Source organism: Hippoglossus stenolepis, chromosome 9 (assembly GCF_022539355.2).
Source record: "Hippoglossus stenolepis isolate QCI-W04-F060 chromosome 9, HSTE1.2, whole genome shotgun sequence".
NCBI classification, from domain to species: Eukaryota; Metazoa; Chordata; class Actinopteri; order Pleuronectiformes; family Pleuronectidae; genus Hippoglossus; species Hippoglossus stenolepis.
In genome coordinates, this window is record NC_061491.1 from 19,518,018 (window position 1) to 19,544,828 (window position 26,811).

The 26,811-nt window shown below is 41.5% G+C and overlaps 1 protein-coding gene across 1 annotated transcript; it reads right to left on the reverse strand.

Annotated features, from left to right (window-relative positions):
• Positions 1 to 818: 818 nt before the first annotated feature.
• On the reverse strand, positions 819 to 25,393 carry fancc (FA complementation group C). Its single transcript, XM_035166594.2, has 15 exons — positions 25,256 to 25,393; positions 21,861 to 22,106; positions 17,980 to 18,067; positions 17,733 to 17,827; positions 13,192 to 13,299; positions 12,815 to 12,879; positions 12,373 to 12,537; positions 11,661 to 11,817; positions 8,209 to 8,264; positions 7,995 to 8,094; positions 6,809 to 6,884; positions 5,001 to 5,103; positions 3,131 to 3,305; positions 1,726 to 1,938; positions 819 to 1,013 (listed from the first exon to the last, which is right to left on the reverse strand). The coding sequence occupies exons 2-15, from the start codon at positions 22,059 to 22,061 to the stop codon at positions 855 to 857; spliced, it is 1,761 nt and encodes a 586-aa protein (XP_035022485.2). The 5' UTR covers positions 22,062 to 22,106; positions 25,256 to 25,393; the 3' UTR covers positions 819 to 854.
• Positions 25,394 to 26,811: the final 1,418 nt, after the last annotated feature.

Sequence of the window (26,811 nt, forward strand, 5' to 3'; positions counted from 1 at the left end):
ACAAAACCACTCAAATCATATGACCTCATCGCAAAGTACAACATGTACCAAAATCAGCAGGTTCTCACATGAGAGAATTTACTGCCTTTCTTTGAGTAAATAAAATACTTTCCGCTCTGGTAGAACAAATCGACAGATTAATCAGCTGAGGAGACGATTATCAGTTGTCGCCCTAAACCATTGACGGTATAAACAACATTATGAAGTAGTTAAGTAGATAATCAGGAGTAGTGTACTTCAATAGAAGTAGATTAAATGTGTATTTATTTTAAATGGCACAGACAGTTTTTATAATAAATGAAAACACCAGAAAATGTACATACAAAAATAAGCGGATTTACTTTTCATTATTAACAGTTTATCATATACTCTGCACTGTAATGTCTTTCATATTTAACACATTTTGGCACAAAGGTAAGTGGCATTTGGTGTCAGTTTCCTTCAGACATGAACGCCTTGAAGTGTGTGTGTGTGTGTAGCGTGAAGGATTTATTTTGTGAGACAATTACATGAGTGGGAGGACTCTGACACGCTGTACCCGCTGCTGCTTCTTTGCAGTGTGATCTGTCACTCCTCAAATGTCCTTGTGGGCCTTGTAGTTGTAGTGTGTGTGTGTGCGTGCGCATATAATTGCATCCTCTCTCCACATAATCTGTCCTTGCTGTGCTGTGTTTTGACACATTCCTGTCATTGTCCCAAGCAAATCTACACAAGAGTGAGGCTATTTGTCATTCTGCAGACGTGCCCTGAAAAAACCCTGAGCTGAGGAGGAACTCGCTGCTGTGTGGTTGTTTGTATTAATGTGTGTGTGTGTGTGTGTGTGTGTGTGTGTGTGCTTGGCTCTCAGCAGGGCTTCATGCTGCCTGCATATGTGTTAGTGTGTTCTGAAGTGCCTCGATCCTGAGGTGAACTCTGGTAGCGTCGCTTGATGAGCAGCTTCCTGCATTTAGCCTGAGCTCCAGTGAGCGGAGAGCACACGCTGCTTCTTCCACCAGACCAGACCGACGCACCACCTGGACCCAAAACACACACACACACACACACACACACACACACACACACACACACACACACACACACACACACACACACACACACACACACACACACACACACACACACACACACACACACACACACACACACACACACACACATTTCCAGAAATTGATGTCATGCTTCGTGTGTATTTCATGATATCAGATTCAGGATCAAATCAACTATGTAAAAACCACATAATAACCACTAATAATCAAAGCCTGAATAATATCTACTATTCATCCAGTGTGGGAGTACATTTATTACATCTGACAAGGAGGTTATGTTTTCATCTACGTTTGTGTATTTGTAAGAAACTATGCATACATTTCTAGACAGATTACCATGAAACGTTGGGAAAAGATGTGATATGTGTCAGGAAAGACCTCATTAAAGTTTGGTGCTGATCTGGATCAGGGGGCAGATCCAGGAATTTTTCCTTTTGTTAAAAATGTTGTGATGTGGCATTTCTGAACATTTTCTTATTTCTCAGAGAATAGTTCATGGACCTAGATAAAAAAAAAAAAATCAGGCATGTTTAGGAAACTGATTTATGTCAAATTTGGAGCGGATCCAGATAAAAATCAGGATCTGGTGTTTTTAAATGTGGTTCTATAAAGGGGACTGTTGGGCCACTCTACTTTGAATTTAGCATTTTAAAAACAACACAACAGGTTGTTTCCTCACCGTGTGTAAAACCTGTGTCGAGCAGCTCAGCGGTTGTTGGGAAAAAACAGCAAAGTTGAGTAAGAGGCTGAAGATCAGTAACGGAGACAGGGATGGCTGCTGAGGTCGTGGCGACAGCAGAGCGACCAACAGCTGCTGGCGGTCACCAGGAGGTGGATGGGCGGAGGCCGAGAAGAGGGCGTGGAGGTGGTTCCACGCTTCTCTGGCCTGTACCTGGAAACAGACAGAATGATGCATCACAGGTCAGCTGACGGATGTTTATTTATAGGCCACGCTGGAATGAAGAAGCATTGCTTTAAGTAGCCTTCCTGCAGATGGAAATCAATAGATTAGTAATTCACAAATGATGAACAGAGACGACCCAGTGCGAGTTGAACGTAAGGTCGTAATTGGAGAGATGGCGGCGGAGAAAGTGAGTCTCCCGGGGTTATGAGAGCATGCGGACAAACAGGAGACAGAGAGATGAAACTCAGGCCAGCTGGCCAGACACTCACTGAGAAATCAATACTACATCACCCTCTTCACCCGGCTCCCCTCTCTCATCTGTCTCCCTGTCTCCCTCCGCCACTGTCTCACCCTCTCCGGCTCAGACAGGGGTCATCCATAATTTATTCTTTAATGTGTTTCCCTCTTTGTTTTTCTTCTGTGGCTTTCGGCGACGACACACCTGCTGTGAGCAAATAACAGAGCATCCACAATGTTGCTCTGCGGAGCCGCGATACCGGCTCTACTGCAGGAGATATCTGTGAGAGTATAGAGCAGAGCCACGGCTTCCTCCAGCCACATGGAACCATTCTCTGAGGAGGAATACAGAGAGCGTCTTCATAACCAAACCTTGCTAATGCAAACAGCTGCAGACTTAGTGAGATAATAAGTCACATTTTGAACAGTTTCCAAATTAGAGAGTCTACAGCCAAGCTAGCTGCTCAGTGAGGCTGTTTATACAGTAGAATATACAGATATATATGAGAATGGATGACATGACACCACCAGGTAGTTATTATTACACTGATGTATGTTCAAGAGTCGGTTTTAATTCATTATTTGATGCTATAAAAATAATGTGGTTACACTCCTTGATCTCTTCTGTGCAGACTCTAAATGGTCCCCACACACACACACACACACACACACACACACACACACACACACACACACACACACACACACACACACACACACACACACACACACACACACACACACACACACACACACACACACACACACACACACACCCTTACCAAATTTCATGGTAATCAATACTTGCTGGGATCTTTTCGTCAGGATCAAGATGGCAGCTTGACCAACTGATACCAAAAGCCACTGAAGTAGCAGAACTAAAGATAAAAAACAAAGAAGAAGAAGGGGAAAAAAGGAGAATTTAGTTTCTGCACAATCTTACCAGCTGTAGATCTCTGTGGTGCCCCCTGTTGGTGGGGTGGTGGTAGAAGGTCAGCAGCCACAAGAGGGGGCCACGGTCCTCGAGCCCGTTTGTCCCCAGAAGTTGGACACTCACCTGCACCCAGTGAGCACACTGAACCAGCAGGAACCAGGCCTCAAACACCTTCTGGTGCCCCCTACAGGACAGGAGGAGAATTGTTTTTTTCTTGTTCAAGACATTATTCAGATTTTTCCCCCTTCAGTTTGTAATGACGGCTTGCAAACGCAGCACCACACTGGGGCAGGCCCATGTTTACGGGGCTCACAGTGCTATAAACAGGTTTTAATATCTATAAACCCTGGTGATTTGGGTGGTCTAATTTAGCTGCTAAACGGCCTGGCTCCCAACACACCTCATCCTCACTTTTTCCAAGTTAAACGTGTGAATAAGCAAAACTTTCCCCTCTTCCAGCTGCTACAGTTGTAAAACACAGCAGATAATTGTCAGGGAGGTATTTTAATACAGATTTACATTGGGACACATTTATTTGTCTATGAAACAAATCAAGCGTTTTCCCCCAAAGTTTTGATAAAACCAATAGACCCTTTAAAAGCTCTCTCTTTCTTGCCAGACAGCGTTTTATTAAACAGATCTGATCCAGCGATAGATATGACAATCCTTATTCCTTCCCAGTCGTGACATCATGCAGAGCCACGATTGGATCTTTCAACAGTTGATATTTCCTCAGAAAAAGAAAAAAATAAATAAATGAAAACTGATGCTCAGTTTCATGCTTTTATAGCTCCCAACTGACAGAAGGATTTGCTCTGAATACAATCTCTTTAAAATCCATGATGATTTAAATTTATGACCATACACTATTATTATTATTATCTATTTATTCAATATTCCGAGATGTGGACTGCAGTCCTGATAGAAATATGTAAGGGGGTACAGGAGGCAGGATAGAAAAAGGAAGGACGTGACTAGAGCTGAAATGACAAGACAGAGTAAGAATGGATGAGTCGAGATTTTCAAGCTAAATATTTTCTCAGACTTTGTGATTTCGACCTCCCTGGTCTCAAATTAAAAACTAAGAACTGGGAATAAAATGGACAAAGATTTGAAAGAGACAGTGAAACTGAGCCACACAGCTGCAACAGTGAGACTCTAACTTAGAGGAGTGATAAAGATCTCTCCCTCTCTCAGATTTCCCTAATACCACCATTAGAGCTCTCCACCTCATCTCCCCTCTTTCCCCTTGGCTCCCAGACACAACCAGCAGCACCCCTCTGCAGGGCCCTGGCAGCTGCATCTTCGCTCGGAGCAACACAACAGACTACTTTCCCACCGCTGGCTCGGAACAATGTTTTGGGAAATTTTCATGGAGCTCCGGAGAGGAGTGGCGGCGGTGGTGGGGATAATGGGCCCTGTTAAAAACCGCAGCTGGAGGGTATCGAGTCAGCTGTCTCCATCTCGAGGACATCAACTCCTGTCTGCTTTTCATCCGCATCTTCTTTCCTCTTTTTCTCTAAGTCCGTCCAACTCTCACTCTCTTGCTTTTCTCTCCACCGTGGTTTAGTTTTCCTCTGTCCACTTTGGCCCTGCTTCTCCGGTTCTTCTTCTGCATTCCTTTTCTCACTCTCGTTGGGCTTTCCAACACTTGTTCACACCACAGCTCCCATTCCCAAGCTAACAGCCTCTAATGAGTACTTGGAGGAGCCATGCAGTGCACCAAGACCTCTCTGCTGTGATGCAAGAGGAAAATATCTGACTAACCACCCCCTTAACAACAGCTAATGGAAATAAGAACACCACGCAAGCATTTGCTGAGGTGGTGGTAGCAGATGCACATCAACACATTCTCTCTACAAGCTTTTCTCCCTCTAACCTGGTGCTGCTGCTGCCGTCTCCCTCCTCTTCCTCCTCTGTCAGTCTCTGTAATGAGCTGCTGAGCCAGTTCAGGTGATGTCTCCAAGCCTCCTGAGGCATCTCTGCAAGAGCAAATTCACACACAGACACAATGATTGTCAAATGGCATTCATAAAATTCATAGCAAGCTAATTGGTCAACGTTTAAGAAAGGAATAGTTCAACATGATGAAAGATACATGTATTTGCTTTGTTTCCAAGAAGAAGATTGAGTAGATTGGGTGAAGAACTAGTTCCAGCATGAAACTCATCATTACACAACAACTCTTTACACAAGAGCTGCAACAATTCTTTTCATTATTGGTTATTGACCTGCGCCAAGGAGGTTATGTTTTCATCTGCATTTGTGGTTTCATTTAGCAGGATTACGTAAAAACTACTTTACCAGTTTCTTTGTAATTTTGTGGAGGGGTGGGGGGGTAACCAAAAGAAGGACATGTTAATTTTAGTGTGGATCTGGATCAAGGGGCCGATCCAGAGTGTTTTTCAACGTTTTTATTGATTTCTCAGAGAATAATTCATGGATCTTGATGAAAACAGTTGGGCATGTTTAAAGGATCTGATATTTATGAGTGTGTGTAGTTCAGTCGAGATTAAAATAATGTTTCATAATTCTTCTGCTAAGATGAAGAATACTATAACACACAAGAACCTTTTACATCTGAAATCACTTTAATGGACAAGTTCCCATATATCAGACACAAGTATTTCTCAGAACTAGATAGACGCCTGTTTCTGCATTTACTTGTTTGTTTTCCAGCTGTTATTTTGACCTGCTTTAAAAAGACCAAAGTGGTGTTTGTCACATTCCACATTGTTCTGCCAAAAAATTACTTTGCTTGCACAAACCATATTTTGCACTAAAATACCCACATAACTCACCAACAAACTAACCAACAAACATGTCAGACCCTTCTTATCTGGATCCAGATCGTTCCTGCCGACTGCTTTAACAATGCAAGGCTCAGTCCAAATTTAAACCTTTTTCAGTGGGAACACGAATCATGATAAAAAGCTCAAATTGTCTACTTTTCAAAGCACAATTTCCATTCAGTCTCCAGTGACACACACACACACACACACACACACACACACACACACACACACACACACACACACACACACACACACACACACACACACACACACACACACACACACACAGTAATAATTAACTCAGGGTTCTGGCTTGGTTCCAGTGTGTCCCTAAATGGCTCTATTCATGTAAATCACTTCTGCTCGGGGGCCAGTCTGGGCACACACTGATAAGCACTGCTCCACTGTGCCCCTGCACTCACCTACTGTGCATGTCTTAAGTGGTAAAGATTCCCATATGTAAACACTGGTAATACATATTCAATATGGATAACACGGATTCTTCTTAATGAGAAGAATAAGGTGCAATTGTGTGTCGGTGTAACACGATCAATGATTATTTCACAATAAATACCTAAAATGATACAACGGCTGTAAATATGTCAGATTAAAAACTCATTTTGAGAAGATGTAACCTTCATTTCCTTCCTGCATCATGTCACCTTTTAGAAAAGACATAAAACGCTCAGCTAAGTTGTTAACTAACTATTATTGATTAGTGAGAACACCACACACAAGAGTCCATTCACTCTGCAGCAGGACTGTTATACACTGTTAAAGAATACCTGAATACATCCTGACTCGCAATAAAGGGTTTTGTGTCAGAGTACACACACACACACACACGCACACACACACACACACACACACACGATTGTATGTGCACACTGACCTGACGGCAGGGTCAACAGAGGAACCAGCACACCCTGAGGTGACTGTGGGAAGAAAGCCTTCAGCGACACACACTTCTGAAACAACACAAAGCACAATCTTTTAAATGTAAATCACACTCGCCTTGAAGTCATACATCACTGTGCTCTGAAAGGCTGAAAAATGACATTTTGAATGGGAGGCTGTGTAACGGTGATACAGTAGGTGCTAATGTGTAATGTAGCGTGTAATGGGAAGTGTTTAGTGCAGTGTGACTACAGCTATTTAAACCTGAGACTACTGTAAACGCACTGCAGCACTGCCATCTACTGGGTAATAGAGGTGATAAGAAGTTGGGCTGAATTCACAAAGCCCTTTGGCAGGTAAAGCATCAAACCTGCGTTGTGACATATCTGTTTTCATGACTTCTGACAGTAATGGCTGACATGTGGGTGTCAGATAATTCCCTACAGTTACACAGGAAGTGTTGATGGACAGATATGTCATCGCAGGTGTTTTATTTATACAGAGTTATTACAAATAGTCAATTTACTGTCTGCTCGTCAGAGGTGTGAACCATGGTGTGTGTGTGTGTAGTGTGAAAAGGAAGTGATAACGATGTGGGAGTTTGAGGAGTCATCAAACGTTAAGTGAGAGGAATCATGTGTGAGTGCAACAAAGCCTCCAACAGAAATGCAGCTTTTCATTCACTTCCAGAGAACATGGTGGATACGAATCAGTCATTTATAGGTTTTAAACTTGAGAATGTGTTACAGCAGGTGAAGTCTTATCTTCTTTGACACTAAGTGCTCAGGAAGATTAGGTTTAAAATTTAAAGTTGAAAGTCACTATGACCTGGGCCACAAAGCCGTTGACATATTAAGGATAAAAGTGTTACGTGACAAATTAAAAGCCATAAAGTAAAGTTAGATGCGGTGAAATCTCTGCTGGTTGTACACTTGACTTCAATGGTTTGACTTTTATCACATAAGCTGCCCTTAATGTAGGTAATGATGACAAGAAGAGTTTTTGGTTTGTCTTCATGATAATCAACTGAGGGGTTGAATGAATTTTAATATGTTCACTTCCTATGTAATGGCTATTATTTAATTATCTTATACTTCAATTTCCAAAGGATTAATCAGTTAGGGGCAGATTCATTTGCAGTCTTCCTAAAAACCTATGTGCTTCACATTTATGGATCCTACCTGAGGCTGCAGCAGGGCCAGTTCCCTCAGAAAACAGCTGGTGAATGTTTGGATAAGAGAATTGACAGAGTTGTTTCCTTCAGATTGTTTAAGGGTCGACCTGCCAGACACAAACACACACAAACACACAGAATCATACATGAATAAACATGGTGTACTCCATCATAACAAAATTTGCAAAACAACACCCTCCGAATGACACATGAGCACTCACCTGAAGATGTCATTTAAAACTAAAAATATTGAGCAGTGCTGTGCACAGGCTTTAGGCTGAAACACACAAGAAACACAACAATTAGAACTCCATGAAGTGACACTGCTGCACAGATACAAACACAAAAAAATCCAGAAAAAGATTATAAATAACCATAAGATGAGACAGATCACATTTTAGCTACTTAAAGAGAAAAAGTATTTACTCAAAACACACAACACCACCGGGTGTCACTATTGCATCGTGCACAAACCTCCAGTGCCTCAGTGTGTCCCTGTTCTCACGCGTCCCCCGGTGAGCCGCTCAGTTTACCACCGTGTCAGTCCTTCCTTCACAGAGCCCCACACACACTCACTCTCTCATCCTCTCCTAATGTACACTCATCATGTGTTTCAGATTTAACACATTCTAAAATACCCAAGTGCAAACATTTAACAGCTGTACTGTTTATGTCTGCCTCCCTCTCCCTTTCTTTTTTATTTCTTCGACTCCCTAATTATTCTCCCTTTGCAATTCTTCCCCCCGATCCACACTCTCACATAGGAGGAGAGCACGTAGTCTGGAGACAGAATCAGACATGAGCAAGCTTGTCTATTTATTTCATTAGCTCACTGTGAATTGAAAAGCTGCCACTGGTGTGACTAGTTAAAAGTGGTATTTTACAATAATACGATCCTGGTGTATATATATAAGCTACAGCCTGGTTATATAAAGAAAGAGTGTTTTCACTTCAGTTTACGTACACATGTAACTGCACAACTGACTTTGTGCCAGGGTTCCAGGCCAATTACAGTCACAGTATGAACAAACAACCCCACCCAGTGTTTAAATGGTGTCATTACAATGTCCCAACAAACGAAGCAAACACTTTTATACTCAATTTTGACATGTTTGTTTCTTTTTTCTCCTCCCCGGCTAGAAAAGTGGAATTAATCAAACAAATCATGTCACTGTTTGGATGGGCATAAGCAATGCGTTGGCATATCGTTCATATACATATGTCAGTGGGCATCTGCATGTGTGCGTTGCACGCCAGCACCGTGTGTGCGCACTGTCATGATTCCCCCTAGTGAAAACATGTGGGGATTTTTAGCGTCCTCCTCCATACCTTACCACTAACACTTCAAGGAGGGTCAATTACAGCATACAACAAACATCCTGTTTTTGGCAGTCGGGCCCAGGAAGTGAGTATTTATTGTTATTGGGCCTGCGTCTCTCTCTCTCACTGGATCGCACAGGGGTGGGACCAGCCAAAACGAGGAATGTGAGCCTAATTTCACGTTTCCCATTTTTGATTGCAGTTTAAACAAGTGAGTGAAAGGGAGGTGAGGAGTCGGCTCAGACGCTCCCCGTTTTGTTTTTCCTCTTCAACGCATGTATATTGCAACAGAGACCCGCATGAAAACGCACATCTGACATCCCAAGAAACCTGAAGGCTAAGTGAAACCTTAACGAAAGCTGCGCAAACTCTTTACCAAGAATACAATACACCAGATGTAACATCATAAACAAAAGCATTGGCGACTGAAGGCGTGCGTGTGTGGAGAGGGTTTGTATGCATACATGTGCGTGTGAACTATAAAAGGTGATAAAAACAGAGGTCAATCAAAGAAGGACAAGAGGATAAACAAGTAGATCTATGACGGGACCGAGAAGTAAACAGTTTCTATAATTAGTTTGATTGCTTACAGAACTTGTCTTACCAACATAGTAGCTCTTACAAACTCAAGACGAGGGAATCAAGTGCAATCAATAGGCCGGCATATTCCTGTAGACTGAGCGTTAGTCATTCATTTAACAGTGTGTTCCGATCTCGTAAAGTTTTGAGAAGAGTTCCTAAACTAAGACAGCGTGCGTCGCCGGCCTGTTGTGTACACAGCTCAAGTGGACCATCACTCTGGGACAACGGGAGTGATACAACTGACAAACTTGACCCAAGTTAACGTGAGGCAAAATACCTCGTTTCCTACTTGTAATCAGTAACTTAAGTAAACAGGATGCCATTTATAGCTGTGCACACAAGGTGTTTTATTGCTGGGCACAGACATTTGGCACAAACAGTTTGTAGAAAGCCCGTCTATGTACATTAATCTACTCTGATTTTATGTCACGTCTACTCTGTGAATAATTACTGTGGAGAAAGATTTGAGTAAACATTGTTGTATCTAATTTCAGAGTTTAGTCTGAGTTTCAGCGACACATTTAATTATTTTATTGTTATTCTTAATTATCGCAGGACCTGCACTAAATTGTAAAACATGTTCCAGGATAATATGGGATATAAAGCTGCCCTTGTTAGCAACCGATTGCTTTGCTGTGCATTGTAGTAAAGACATAATCTGCAATAACTAGTCATAACAATCATTAAATCAAAACTCACTTCTGACTTTGAACTGGCCATGATCTTCAGTTAAATGAAGTGCGGAGCGGCATTAGACTCAAGTGACGGAGGGTTCGGTACTTAACCGTGCACAGTGGAGTCTGTGTAGCCCGAGCCAAATGATGTGAGAAGCGGTTTAATGCTCGCCAAACGATGTGCGATGCACGCAGAGCAAAGCCAAATAGTGCGAGTTAGCCAGGCAAAAACAGTCAATAAAGACCCGCCGGAAAAAAAGTCATGGAATGTTTCCAAGAACGGAGCATATGAAAACAGTACAAGTCCATATTAGATGACATCGAAATGAGCAGGCCTCATATTCAAACTGTTCGGTTTCACAGTTGACAAAGCTGTTCAAATTGGAGCTGAACACACATGGAGCGTGCAGCGAGTTCTGATGTGAGAATCTAACTCGGGGCAGATGAGTCAAACTATGTACATCACAAACCCATTTTAACAGCAGCAATATGTGCCTAATTTATCAACGGTCTTAAATGATGCCAGTTCACGCAGCAGTAAAATTGCCGAAAAGTTCACAGAACAAAGGCACAACATTCTACACATTTCACAGCATCTCAACAGTTTCACAGATGATAAATTAGACACTCGTGCATCAGGCGAATTCAGCCAAACACGTTTACTTCAGCCTCTTGACTTAGCTGTTATGAAATACTTCCTTCCAATAATAGTTTGAGAGATTCTGCCAAGATAGTTGTTCATGGAGGTAAATGAGGTTTATCATGAGATTTCTACTCTGAGTTCCATGGGCTTTTATGCTGGTGCTATTTGTTATAATAGCACCAGCTATTTGTTATATCATTGTAAACTACATATCTTTGGACATTTGGACTATTAAATGAAAGATTGAAGATGTGAGCTTTATGAGGGTTTTTATGGGGAGATTGTGACAATAATCAGCAAAGCATAATCGATAACAAAGCTGACAACAACTAGACTAGCTTCCGATTTAACACAAACTAAAAACAGAATATACATTTTGGAGAATACAATCATATCCATGACTCAAATGCCCTTATCCTTAAAGTTGCCCCTGTCCAGAAACCAAAATACCCACCAGCAGAGACTGTGACACGTGCTGCACCATCCTCTGTGGTGTTGACCCCGTGTTGCTCAGAACAGACTCCAGCAGACTGAGCACGGCCTCTTCCAGGCTGGACAGACTGTGAATCCACAGAGAGACGACAGCCTGATCCTCCAATGACAAGACCTTACTGTAAAAAAAACAAAAAAACATCACTGATAAATATATATCATCACATATGACTGGATGTATTCCATCCACATATTAAATATAATGTTTGGGAACTACTTTTTAGAAAATACAGTCAGTCATGAGCTGTGTCTGAGATCAGTCATGAGCTGTGTCTGAGATCCCTCCCCTCATCACTCACTCACTGCTCTCTATAAATCAAACACTCAACACTTTAGTCTATTGTGAGCAGTAAATTTAGATTTTGGACGTTTATGAGTTATAATTTTTGCAGCATAATTTGACAGCTGTAGAGTCGCACAACTGTAGTTTTCACATCTGTAAAATACAACACACTGCATTGTGGGACTGTCAGCAGAAAGTAGAGTGCATACCATTTTTCATTCCATTGTGGGAACGTTTCAAGACGCCAAATGTTGCATAAATTTTACACTCAGAATTTGAGGACTGAAAATGAAGTACACTATATGATACTGTGAAGAAGAAGTGATTTCAGACACAGCTCTGCTCTGCTCTAAACGGGGCTCCAGACCGGAGTCTCTTTATGTTATTCTACCTGGAGAAGGCAGAGCTCAGTGCCTCCAGGAAGTCTTCACTCAGAGCTGCTCTGACACAAGTCGCTGGACGCTGTAGCAGTGCACCAATGAGAGGGGCGGCCTCCGGACAAGAGACCAGAGGGACACACGCCTCGGATGTAGCCAGGATGCTGTCACATGAACACCTGGACACAGTCATTCATTTACAACAATGTTTACTCAAATCTTTATCCACAGTAATTATTCTCATTTAACATGATCAAAATATTATCAAAGATACAGAATATAGGAACCCTTAACTATATGAAGACAACACCCTGGGATCTTTGAAACTATAATACTTATTTGTGCAAAATTTCTTGACATTTACTAGACTAAAGAAAAAGACAAGAAACTAATAAGCAGATTAATCAGTTGGATATATAATCCTTAGTTGCAGCCCTGGACTCTCCAGTGCTGTACCTCTGATTTATGTTGCCCGGAGAACTACAGCTCTTTCCAATGTTTTCCCGCAGCACTGCCACCATCTGAAATGCAGGAAAAAGCACATACACAGTATAGATAGATGTTAATTTGGTCCTTTTGGAAATTGATCATGTGGAATACAGTATACATTAGACAGACAGCTACAACAAAACAATGACACACAATACCATCCACCACAATGAAGACACTCAACAATACACATAACACCAAAGAACTCTGCTGTGCACAAACTGAAGTTCATGTGTTTTCCTTTCCGAGCTTATTCAGCAGTGCAATACTGACAGAGGAACAATGCCATCATACTTGCATACAGTATATTATCAATGTAGGAGAGATTCAGACCAAGAGAATACCTTTGTCAGGACTTTGAGATGGTACTCTTTTGGTGGTACACCCATACGCTTCATTAATTTCTGCGCCGCAGCATCATCTTCTTCTGTAGAAAGCTGACACAACACTTTCTGTGGGAGCAACACACAGTGCAACGGATTAACGGCACTTTCCGTTTGTGTCTAGAACAGGGGATACGATTTGAATCTGCCCAAAGCCCAGGATCCATAACATCAAAGCTAATTAGTTGCCGGAGCATAGGATGACTCCACTGGCGTCATATCATTTGAACCACATGAGTGAAGAGAAGGCATTCCAGTAAATGAGAATGTATGGACAGCATATGAGCGACTTCAGAAATAAACATTCTCTGTTAGAGAGGGGCTTGGTGTTTTACAAGCATTTTTCAGAAGGGGCCTCATCACACACTGATAAAACAGCACTAATAAACTCAGCTGATTCTCATCTGTGAGAAACGCTGAGGAAGGAACGAAGAGTGGGAACACTTGACTCACACCGTAAGGTATAACATTACTGTCGTTGATTCCAAGAAAGGTAAAGATACAAAAGGGAGGATTTTTCTAAACAAATAAAAATGTTCTATGAAAAAAGACGGTTTGAGGCACAATTGATTTATTTGACTTTTCATGTGAGCTTTCTCACAAAAAAATAAAAACACATTTAATGGTCTAGTGATTAATAAACTGTTAGTTTGACAAGAATTCTTCTCCTCTGGTTTTCGCTCAGAAGCTTGATGAAAACCCAAAGACCTGCAAGTTTTAGATTAGTGATTTATTCAAACCGTAGAAGCAGTCATCTCTATTCGACCACAATAAGTTGATTTAGTGGTACAAGCTGGAAAGTGTGATCCAACATAAACAGCCCGGGCCTCACATCGTCAGCACACACATCTGCTTTTACAGCTATGATGAACCAAAAACAGAAAAACATCCACACCACTAAGAGTAGAATAAAAAAAGTACAAATCCCTTTCAAACTGCAGATAAAAGGGGATCAGCAAGAGAGACGAGGAGAGAAAGGGATGGAGAGAGGCAGAATATGTAGGAAAAGAGGACAAAAAAAAACAAGAAGAAGTGAGGGAGAGCAGAATCCCAGGCAGAGCGGTGCTGCAGCGCTGTTGGTGGGGCTGTGTGGTTTCTTTGGCCGGGCCCTACAGCACGCTAAGATGCTTACCCTCCACATAGTCTCACAAAACAACCCCAATCACTACCATGTGAGCACCCTCAAACCCTGCACATTGAGTACATGCAAAACCAATCACACTTATCCCACCCTTGTAAGGAGGCACATCGGGGCTGGGGGATAAGAGACGAGAGAGAGAGAGAGAAGAAAGGCTGGTTAGAAGAAATGGCAGAGCGAGGGGAGACGAGAACACGCAGCCATGGCTTCATTCGGAGCAAGGAAAGAAGGGTGTGGTCACCAGAGGAATGGGATTAAGGGCAAATGGATAGATGGATGGCAAATACTTTAGGTCAAAAGTCATCTTTCTCTCAGAGAAAACAGCAACCAAGCTGGCTTTGGGGGCTTTGACGAGCTGCTGCCATGGAAATTATCCCTCCATAAATCTAAAATTAAAACATAGGATGGAGAAAAATGCGCAAGGCAAAAGACTTTGGTTGGGTTTGATGTGTGCCTGTTAACAATTACTAGGCCATGATTGAATTCTCTCAAAACCAATGAAAGACTTAAGTTTAGCCTCAAATGGTCAAAACAGCAGAGACAAAAATGAGGGAGGATAAAATGAGGGAAACGAGTGCAGAAGAAGGCGAAAAGAACGTGCAAAATAATGGAGCTGCAAGCCATTGTGCTCAAACTCGGTGCACTATGAGAAGCACAATGTGCCTTTTCCCAACACATTTAAAGCCTAATTTAGGACTGACAGCATTTTCCAAACCTGTTTTTATTCATCTGAGTCAGATATTTGGATGTTGTGACATCAGAATACACTACGAGTTTTACAAACAACTAATGTATTCTAGATGGAGCTATCCTCTCATTAACATTCAGTTATAATCTATACTGCTTTTCCAGGAGGGCTGGTGATAAATAGTACTTTACATATACAATTATATTAATCTTAAACATAATTCAATCCTGTAACTAAAGGGATAGTTTGACAGTATATATTAGTTTAGTTAAATAGGGGACAGAAGCTCGCCTGGCTCAGTCAACAGTTCAGTGTCTTGAAACAGAAATGCAAACAATTAATATTTTTAGAGAGCTACGTAGTGATACCTAGTATATATAAAAATATTTCTATTCAGTCAGGGGACGACACCCAAGAAGAAGATGAAGGGGAAGTGTAACAGTGTCAGACACTTTCATCTCCAGATTAAAGCACAGAATATAACAGCCAGTTTGAGCCTAAGGTTTAGAAAAATGTTTTAAAACTATAAATCAGCCACAGCAGCTCAAGGGCCTACCTGTGCCTCACCCTGTTTGAGTCACTAAAGATACACGTCAAAGATTAAGGTATCAAGTGTCCGTCCTCCGGCTCGCTAATATTACACTCATGCTCTACTTATCTGTCATCTCCTCAGAGATCATACCATTTTACTGCAGCGCTGTGTGGTCCTCCCTTTTTCTGGTACAGGATGTCGAGCGATTGAGCTAATGACTATCTGACATGGCCTGCAGCTACAGAATGCGGTTGTACCCAGCATTCATCAAACCCAGTGAGAACACTCAGATGTGGAAAGTCGAGGCAAGCAGGGAGGGGTGAAGGAGAAAAAGATAAATACCCTGAGCACTTTCATAATTTAAGGAGAAAAAATACATGTGGGTACTAATGGTACTATATACAGTAGCTATAAAACACATGTATTTGCCGGAATACTCACAAACACATGGGAACGCATGGACAGACCCAAACAAACACAGTGTTTAGATGCCACTTAGCACCAGACCCTTACTCTATTATAGCGGCGGCAAGAAAACAATGTTGGGGAGCAAGATCAGACAGGGCTAACAGAAAACAGGCTGCATTCTGCATTCCAGGACAGCGCAGGGAGAGACACAGAGACAGACCATCTCTGGCCTAAAACCATACATCTGCCCAGCTCCCCCAGACGGGCTGAGCTGTGGTGAATAGGGTTTTTTGCACTTCCCGCCATTCCTGTCATTTGTGGGAAGTGGAAGCTTGTTTGGAGGAGAAGAGAGGGAGAATGAGGGGAGGCTGCAGAGTTGGTTTGGAGTTTATTGTACTTGTACTCTTTGGACACTTTCAACTGGTGCCCTGCAGTAAAAAAAATAATACGTGCATGCAATTTTAGTACGAGTGGCCCCAGTGAACCCAACTTAGAGCAATCTGAAGTAAAATGAATGACTTCTATACGGTGATGGAAACACAACACAAACCCAGACTGACGTTAAACAAAGGCTGCAACTATTATTTTCATTTTAATCTCTAAATTAATCATAATCAAGGCTTTATAAACGTCTAATGTAAATCTTCACACCACCCCATCTTCCACGAGAACCACATTTTTGCACATGAAACTGATATGGGAATACAACACTGCGTACGTAAAACACATGCCTATAAAAAGCACACAGACATAGATTCAAACACCGCAACACACACATGCACTCCACTTCCCCTCGTATGGGTCAAAGACCATCTGGCAAATTCAAGGTTTACTTTCAAGGCACTGTTTTAATTAGCAAGATGTTTTATTAGATGAGAAATTAATCAAAGGAATACAAACACACAGTTAATCTGGCAAAAATGTGAAGGTCCCACATTGTTTATCATAAGCCATCTGTGTGAACCCTCTCAAAGTTGAAAATTGCCGAATCTTTACTTCCCTGTGTTCTCTCTCCCTCCTTTGTGTGTGTGTGTGTGTGTGTGTGTGTGTGTGTGTGTGTGTGTGTGTGTGTGTGTGTGTGTGTTCGACTTGAAAACAGACAGCGAGTGGGATCAACCAGCCGTAATATAAAGGCTGATCCTTCTCTGGTGCCAGGAGGCGGTGAAACAGCCATTTCTAATTTGCCTTTAAAAAATATGTTCAACAGTTTTGGGCACAAAAGGCTTTAGACTAACAGAGACCCAATCTCCCTCATCCATCATCCGTGTCCCCATTGGAGAGAACTCCTATTTAAAGGTAAATTAGACAGAAAATCTCTTCAGCAGCCCAAAGGCACTCAAAGGGAAATTGTGAAAGGGAGGATCTGTAATTGGTAAATATTTTGTGTGGCGAGTCAGTCAAGAACGAATGAGGGTAAAAACAGCAGACAGATCAAGTTGGAAAAATAAGAGAAAAGACATGTGATTAAACATTAACTATAATTACTTGATTTAAATGTTCATTATACATTTCCAGCTTCTTTAAACTTAAACTGCTACAATTAAACATGCTTAACAGATAATGCTCACTGTAAATTATACGCGCAAAGATGAAGTGACTTCGAATGGGAAGTCGAGTCTTAAACTTGATCCCCCATTTAAGAAAAAAAAAAGTCTCTTTCCCCGAGTCGCTGTTGCTCATTAATCACTTAACCTTGGGGTCTGTATTAATAGGGATAGAGAATATCCAGTCCATACCCGTATCCACTGGTTGGCTTTTCTTTCCACAGCATCGCTTGGATTCTCTGAGTGCAGTCCCCACAGACACTGGAACAGCAGCCCTCTGCTCATATCTACAGACAACACATTACACACCATGATCTCAGTATCATTACCACCATTATTACTTCTGTTTGTCTGGGAGTTCTGAAATCCTGACTTCAAAACTAAGAGGCTACTCTGGACCTGATCCATCACTGAGTTAAAGCTGCCCAGTAACACTCACCATCAGCGGTAACGTGAGGGTTCCAGCACAGTCGGCCAAGGAGCTGGCCCAGGGCAGGCAGCCGCTTCATGGTTTCTGTTGTGGATCTCTTAGGGACAGAACAGAGATAAACACAGACATGAAATAATGGATTTAACCATCTACATGTTTTTTATCTTGAATATCTTTACATTTCTGAACCTGCTACCTTGCACTTATTTAAGTGGATCAGAGAGGAAGGCACATACATGTGTTTTTCACCAGTTGATCTTGATTTAGTCATTTCAGTCTGAGAAGTAATAATACAGGCTCTTGGATTAGTGAGGCTAACTCTAGACTCTTGGTTTAGAATCTCAGGTTTTCACTGTATTATTTCCAGCACTTATTATCCCTCTTGATTTTGTAATTCTTGATTTAACATAATATAGTAGAAAACCCTAGAGAACCTGAAGTGGGCAGCGGTGGCTCAGGAGGTCGATAAGACTGGAATAGTGCTATATGAATACAGTCCATTTGTATAAACATTAGAATATGAAAATAATCTCACGTCAAGTTTATGAACAAGGGTGCTGAGTTGACTAGCAGGCCCATCCACAGGTGTACAGAACATTAGTTATGCGTAGAACCTTTGTTTGCTGTGTTATGGTCAGTAGTGAGAGGTACAGTGAAGAGAACAGGGCTCTGGTTCTATACCTGGAAGGGCTTAAGAATACCTGTGTGTGTTTTTGATTATCAGGTTCAAAACAGCAGACCGTGTGATTTATTTCACATCACAGCCAAATAAAAACATCCCAAAGCTTTCAGGATAATACGCACGCACTGCATTTATAAAAGCTTTACTAAACTTTGATGCAGACCACTTTTTTAAATTATTAGATTTTCTCAGAATCACTTGAGACAGCTCACTAAAATTAATGACCAAAACAGGCAAACAAGGATCTTGTTGATGTGAAAAAGACAAGAGTGCGTCACAACCCCTTATAATTTAAGACGACAGTGACACAAATGGTAATTAAAACATTAAGCACTTACACCAAACCAACTGATTTGTTGTTTCTAATTTAATATGACGAAACAAAGCATATTTGTGAGAAACACAAACATTCAATTCAATTTGGAGACAAAGACAAAGGCCTTAAGTAGCAATGAAGACTTTTTTAAATCATTTTCGATACAAGAGTGAAAACTCGGTAAAAAAAACTTGGTAAAAACACACGTGCACAACATTGATCTGTTCCAGTCGACTGCTTTCCTGGTTTTGATAAATCAACACAGACCCCATTATATTTTACAATGTGATGACTACAGTTGGACATACAGGAACACATCAAAGTGAGGGATTACTTACATTTACAAGCATTTGTCTGCACACTTGCATCATGTTTACGGGCCTGTACAGTATTACTCATTATTCCACCCATATTAACGGACTACATCATACGTTTCACCTGTGAGCTAACTGGAGAACACCAACAGAAATCGGACATATGCCGGTTGTTATTGAAGCAGTGTGCTTTTGCTAAACCGGAGACAATTTGGCTTTTGTGCCGAGTAAGCACTGTGGAGGTTGTGGTGTCCCGGGATCAGCATTTCATTTGATGTAGAAAAACATGGCCACTGCAGTCAAAATATAACTTCTTTTATAACGTTCTTTGTCTTACGTCTTTTCTTTGGGATAATAAACCCATCAACATCTTCACTTCTGTTGCTAAGATCCATAGACTGTATATAGAGATGCACGACACGACAGCTCCCAATAAGTGAAGCCAAAGCGCCTTGAACTCCCCTGGTGGCTGGCAGCCTTAGAAGTCATGAACCCTGCTTCCTCCATGTCAGTGTATGGAACATGGGCCAAACTACACAAGTCAAAATGCGTGTCAAATAAATTTCACTCAAAGATAGTTTCTGTTTTTCACTGTAGTTTTTGATGATGTATGTTTAACTGCACATTTTACCAGTAAGTTTGCTTCTAAATATAAAAAAGGGTGAAACATCATGATTGACAGGTGAGAGTGACTCGCGATTGATCATGGCCGTGCATCTGAAGGACCTCAATTCCCCGGCACCATATCAGAGGAGGTGAAAATTAGTAAGAGTCTATTGTTTCTTTTGAGAGAAAAAACTTATTGAAATTGGAGAAGTAGCTTTAGGACTATATATTCCAAAAAGAACATCAGACAGACAATGATTCTAACTTGATTCATACAAGTGGATGAGATCACCATTAATGGGAAGTAGAATAATGAGCCAAGTTGAGTTTCTCTAAATACCCCATCCACAACACCGCCAATGCTGCCTGGATCACAGCCCTCAAACTCGGCCTTCCGATCAATCCAGCAACACATGGTAAACGTTTCGTCTGTGTGAGTATACGTGTGCAATTGTGTGTTAGTGATGCAAACATAAAGGAATGTTCATTTAGAATAGGAACTGTACAATGCTCTGTGACTGCAGGAATGCCCATAAGAACGAGCCATCACAACAGAAAGCAATTATCACTGACTACCGAGGCCAAATCACCATCAAAGCCTTGTCAGCATTGTCCCTAATTATAATGAGCTTTGGGACCGTGTATCTTGTTTTGATTAGGGACAGACATCTCAGGCTGAAGTGGCTGCTGATGTTCTAGCATCGGCGGCAAATGGTACAAGTTTATAGCCAATGATGAAGAGAGAACCTTGAGGAAACACTTCTGTCCCTGACGTCACTGAACCACAATCAGAGTAGCCCAAGCAATAAATAGAGAAGTTACTATGGTGAGAACATAAACATACACAAGTGTGTTTCAGAACTCACCACACTCTCCATCCATCTTACAGCTCCTTGGAGGAGTGGTGTAATGCTGTGTCTCCACTTCCTCCAGATGCACAACAATAAAGCCACTATGGGTGCTGCCACGTTTGTCATTTTTGATGCCATTTGCAACCCAAATCTGTATCAACTGGGTATCAACCAGTCTGTCTCAGCCGAAGCAGGGTATCCTCCTGTATTTGTGTTTTATGAGTCCACTGCTCGTAAAAAGAACTTCAAACCAATCACGCATTACCTTTTATTCTTTTTGCTATCCATTCTTATCCTAAACACACTGACACAGAGACAGACAGATAAAAATAACATCCAGTCAATCCTCAATCTGTAAAAGTATATGGACAGTGGCCAAAGTAGAATGTGAAACAGACAGACACTGAGACTGTGTTACAGTAAAACACATGGACTGTGTAGTCACAAATGAAAACCCGCAAAGACGCCGTGAGAGTGTAATGTGAGGGAGAAAATGTTTATAGTCGAGAGACAGCGAGTCCAGAGGAGCACGAGGTGGAGGGAGGAGTGAGACATGGCTGCAGCAACACTGAAATCTCACAGTTCTGCACCACTCCTGTCCTCTGCCCCCTTCCCAAATTTGCTGACCTGATATGGGGATACATTAGGTTAGCACTGAAGGTCCCATTGCGGCTATTACCTGACTAACTCAACATTGCAGCACTGCCAGCCAGACATTCACAGCCTCTGCACAGCACAGAGCAGCCTGTGTTAGCAGGAGCCTACCAACGCTGGGCTTACTGTTCAGGCCCTGGCTCTGAGAGCGAGCGTGTGCATGACTCTGTGTGTGCACCAATACGCGCTGGTGTTTGAATTAACTTAGTGCTTCATTAATCAGATGGCTGTTTGGCTGCTCAGCGTAAGCAATTAGCCGTTTTAATTTATTTCCTTAGGTAAGGGGTGTTGAGTCTGTAAAACATGCTGGATATCGAGCATTAGATAAACAGGTATCTGGGATATATAGTGTAGAACTAAGTCTATCGGAATTTCCAAGAGTATAAATCTTCTCAACCTTCTCTTGCACTTTCACAGAATAAATGGCTGTAAAGGCCTGAGCTCAGCTTATCAAGGTGTCTGCTCACCGCATTGTTGATATGTGTGAGCAGTTCCTGGAGGTAACTGCTTAATCTTCTCAAGTGCAGGCTGGTGTCTCTCTGAGTGTCTGGACTGTCAGCCTGGCCCCAAGCAACCGCTTTGTCCATCCAGAACTGAATCTCCTCCTGGACACTCGGCAGCGGCTCTGTCGTGTGCCGGAGCTGGAGGGCTGGTTGCAGCAGAGACATTGGGTCTCTTGTCCAGGTGAATTTACTCAGGGGCAAAGAGAGATCCTAGGTGAGATAAACAATGAGACAAGTGCAAGGATTATGCAGTTATCATCTGTTCTTTGTCATTTTTATCTTGTGACTGCAGAGAGAAAACAACCACATTTCATATTGTTTGCTCAAGTCCATGGAGAGAAGGAATCAGCTGGGGCTTGGTATTTAGTTGAAATTAACCTCAAGGATGTTTTGCAGTGATGCTCTTTGGGGATTGGTGGCCTGGATCCAGGGATGGGGTGGGTGGGGTCCATTAGCGATTTGTTTTCTATTATATAATTGCTGTTTGAAAGATAATTGAAAGAAAATATTTTGTGAACTTGATTTCACTTAATTCAATGCACAATATCAGCAGGTCTTTTTAATTGTTTTACTGCTTGCCTGTAATAAAAGGTGGCCTTTTGTTGAAATGAAATAATTAAGGTGCACTGTGGACTTTTGAACCATTACTAACTGGACCCATAGAGTGCATCCTCTTTGGTTTGATATCTCTGTTCATAATGTGCTAACAAAGAAAATGGAGAAGTCTGCTATGTACTCAACATGGATGCAAACAATGCAGGATTTGAATCAGCTTTATAAATGTTTCATGAGGAGAGAAATGCTGTGAAACAAGTTTGTTAAACATCAAGAGCACAGTGGGTTTTGATGAGAACGGCTGAGCGTACACAGAAACATACTTTATTTATTTATATTTTTGTGACACTGAATTAAGAAAATATAAATGCAGCCTATAAAACCATTTTGTTTTTGCCAAATACATCTGGATAAACCATCGAGAGTTAACGATATGAGCCCGCCAGTGTAATTGTTGGGCTCCAATTAAATGTGTGCATGTGTGGCCCACTTCATTCACCACTCTCTATGAAAGCACAGGCAGAGAATGCAATGAAAAGTGGAACTAATAACAAGCGTGAAATAAATTGAAGCAAAGTGAGTTAATCTGGTTAAGTTAAGCTCTTATTACCACAATCTAACAATTAAACTGCTAAGCTGTAGGATATGAACCCTCTGAAACACACATTCATGATGGCTTACTGAGAAATAAAGAGTACATTCTTCACCTTTTATGATGATATAGAGAAAAACATGGGGGGGCATATCATAAGAGTGTGCGTGTGTGTGAGGATGTGTTTCATGTCTGTATATAGCCTGAGAATGGTGTGTGGCTGTACGTGTATTTGTTGTTTTTTGCCATAATGACAGGTCTGTGTGGGACACCACAGGGTTGTGTTTTACGATCACCTCGTTACACACGATTTGTTTAATGTCTTGCCATCATCTCTGCTGGAAAGCCCCTATGGCTCACTGATGTGAATATATAAATACTCATTTTCGGGGAGGAAAAAAAAGCCCAACCAAATTAGGAACAAACGCTTCTTGTTGACTTGTGTCGGGGGCTTAGTTTTTAGTGAGGCATTAGTGGAAAAGAGCTGCATGCTGAATACCTAAGTAGCAGACAGCCTCTCCCATAATATCACACACAGACAGTTCGGCTTAATACTTTATATACACAGGTTCTGTTCTTACACAAACTTGTGCAAACCCATGTCATACAGGCAGAGAAAAAAAATGTACATGCACACAAACACACGGGACAGCAGCTCTCGTGTTGGCTGAACACGTTCAGGAGCAGGAACGAGATGTGACTGGTCAAATATTATCTTTGAAGATTTGTTAAACTAAGCTTGTGGACTTTGGGTAAGGGTAAGTTTGCCGTTCCAATTATGAGATTGTTGACGTTATTTCAGTAAATTCAAATCAGTTTAAGCATCACTCTCTCCAATTTTACTTCAGTATATGCTTCAGTATATTATATTTAAGGTCACTTGGATTAAAACAAAGGGCTGCCTTAGTAACATACATAAAAGGAACAGTTGTCTTTCAGCTAATTTAGCCTTAATGTATTTCTATATTATCCATAATTTTTTGCCCCACTGTTGAACACTTATCACATATTCACTTGAAGCCACATCTTAACAAATACCTGCTGTATGCAAGCAGAAACACGTGGATAATAGGGTTGCTGAAGAGTTTAATGAGTAAGAAAAAGATGTGAATCATATGCTATTATTTTCCTAAATCAATAACAACTTGACAGAATAATGATGGATAACAGAATATCTGTCACAACCTTTATAAGGGGGTAAGGAACTGGTTTGCCAAGTCTCTACAGGAGCAATAAAACACTTTACTGATTCGATTATACTGATTGTCAAAAACAGTGTCTAACATGTTGATCCAAAATCTGCAATGGGTGTAGTTAAGTTGAGATGTGATATCAAGGAGAGCCAGAGCATGTGGTTCACATCATCCCCTCACGCATGAAACCATTCAACGGCCCCGTGGATCAATCTGTATTGGTTGTGTTTCTCGTTTGTTCAAGTGTGTATTAATGTAATTCCTTTGCAATAATTTGATTAATAGTAGTGCCAGAAAGACAGAGAATGCTTCCAGTAGAAATAGAAACAGACATTGCATCACAATAAATATCGATGTAAATGAATAGTCTATTCACTAAATAAATGACTGTAAGAGTAAAATAGATAATAATAAAGACCCCCCAAAAATAAATGTATACGTATGAAATTACACCGATTTCTTGTGTAATAGCAATAAATGGAGCATATATTAGTTTCCAATGAGAGGATTGTTGTATATTTGGATATATGGTTGCATGTGTACACGTGATTGTTGTCGAGTTAGAAAAAATTGATAATTGATCAAATAATTGCATTAGTCTATATAAACAAAACATTTCCTATGATTATTGGAGAGAAAGCCTGTACATTACTCCTAGTTTACCTTACACACACACAACACACACACACACACACACACACACACACACACACACACACACACACACACACACACACAGGTGAAGCGTTTGAGTGCAGCATTTCCACCACACCGCACGATGCCAGTGTTTCCTCCGCTTGACCACAGCTACACATGGTGAGGAAGTGTGTGAGGAAGTGTTTACACAACAACAACAACACAACCCCAGGATCAAACTGTGGAGCCACGTTACGACTGAATCAACGCAGCTCACTTCCGTCTCTGTCATCTCTCTAGAGCTGTTATCTGAGCCGTTAGCTTGTTAGCATGTTAGCCCCTCTACAGTCGTATCCCTGCGGTGAACTGAAACGTGGACTCACATGTGGACAAGACGTCAAACTGCAGCCTCCACACAGGAGGACTCAGCTACATCCGTTCATTCTTCGTGTCTTCACACGAGAAAACAAGGTGCTCGATCTGACTTGTACACAAACCGAACTTCCCTCTTCTCTCGGACTTCCGTGTATGGAGGAAGACTATTGGCTGAGAGCCGCGCACACGTCATCGTGGCGGTGCCTGCCGGGAAATGGAGTCACAAAGCTGAAGACAGGCAGGACTGAACTGCAGAGGTATATAGGTTTAAACAGAAGTACAAATACTTTACCTGTATTCAAATACCTGCTTTAGTAAAAATATGTATTATTAGCAACATGTACTCTCTATTATTTACTCTTTGTTTATTGTATCTAATTTGCACCCAAGTTATGACTTGATTAATTAGACTTTTTTTGGTTTGTGATTAATTGTGTAGTTTAAGTTCTTTATTTTACTGATATAAATTAATATTTGTGTACTCTTTACTTTTGTTCCTGTGATTGAATTGTGTGGAGCCCTACTGATGCATGTGTGTTTCCTTTATATTTTACAGGAGCTGAGAGCCTAAGTTGGTGGAGGCTGGTGTCTTCGGTGACGGTGTCTCCCTGGGATACCACTCCTCCTTCACTAGCCTGCCTCTCCACTGGTAAGCCCCCGCCCTGGATCATCCCCCCCTTCCCACATGTGTGAATGGTGTGATGGCTCTATTAACGATTTAAATTGTTCAAGTATTTTTGGATGGAACCATGTCTTGTGCTCCTTGGTATACTGAACCCGAGTGCCTTATGGTTATAAGTATTGGTCTGAGTTAATAATATTCCCTGGGTTAATATCCCAGGGTGGTGTTGTTGGACTGTCCGTGATAACACTGGTTGATTGAATTGAAGGAATTCAAGCAAACTAATAAATCAGAATAAACATTTATCCTGAAAGATGTCAAGAAAAACCTGACTTCCAAACAGTCAAGGAAAGGTAATGGAATGATTTAATCTGTTATAACACTGTCATGTTGTCAGAATTTTAAACATTTCAATGAGCTGGGAATGTCTGGAACAATAACAATGCTGTGTGCATAGAGGCGCGTCCATTAGTGCATATGTGTGTGTGCGCAAATGTTTCTACTTTAAAAAAAATGAATACCTACACTCTGCATATGCTTATGTTACCATGTGAGTGTGTTGTGCATGTGTGTCATGCATTTCAGGGGTGAGGGTCCAGAGGGTGAGGCAGAGTGCGTACCATGAACAGGAATTCAGGGGTCCCAGAGTGGTGTCCCTCTGGAACCCAAAGCAAACTTTGAAGGGTTCCCGGCCCGTATGGCTCGAGCTGACAAATCACCCAGAGGCTCCGGGCTGACCCAGAGCAGCCCGTTGGTGAACCAGAAAACGGTTGTTCAAACATGCGTGATCTCGTGTGAATGTGTCCATGGCTGCGTGCATGAAAAAAAGATGATATGCAAGTGAAGTGTGTGTTTTTTTTTTTGCTGCTGCTGCACACACATTCACTTTGATTCAGTGTCTCTCCTGAGAACATACTTCTTATGCATGTGTTTGTGTGGTCA

What these genes read in the sequence shown, in the direction of transcription:
- fancc (XM_035166594.2), bottom strand. Translation starts at nt 22,061, where the DNA reads ATGTCTCTGCTGCAACCAGCCCTCCAGCTCCGGCACACGACAGAGCCG. An exon ending in AAGCCAACCAGTGGATACGG is followed by an intron (nt 13,300 to 17,732) that starts GTATGGACTGGA and finishes TTGCTCCCACAG; the next exon opens with AAAGTGTTGTGTCAGCTTTC. An exon ending in CCGGGCAACATAAATCAGAG is followed by an intron (nt 12,538 to 12,814) that starts GTACAGCACTGG and finishes GACTGTGTCCAG; the next exon opens with GTGTTCATGTGACAGCATCC.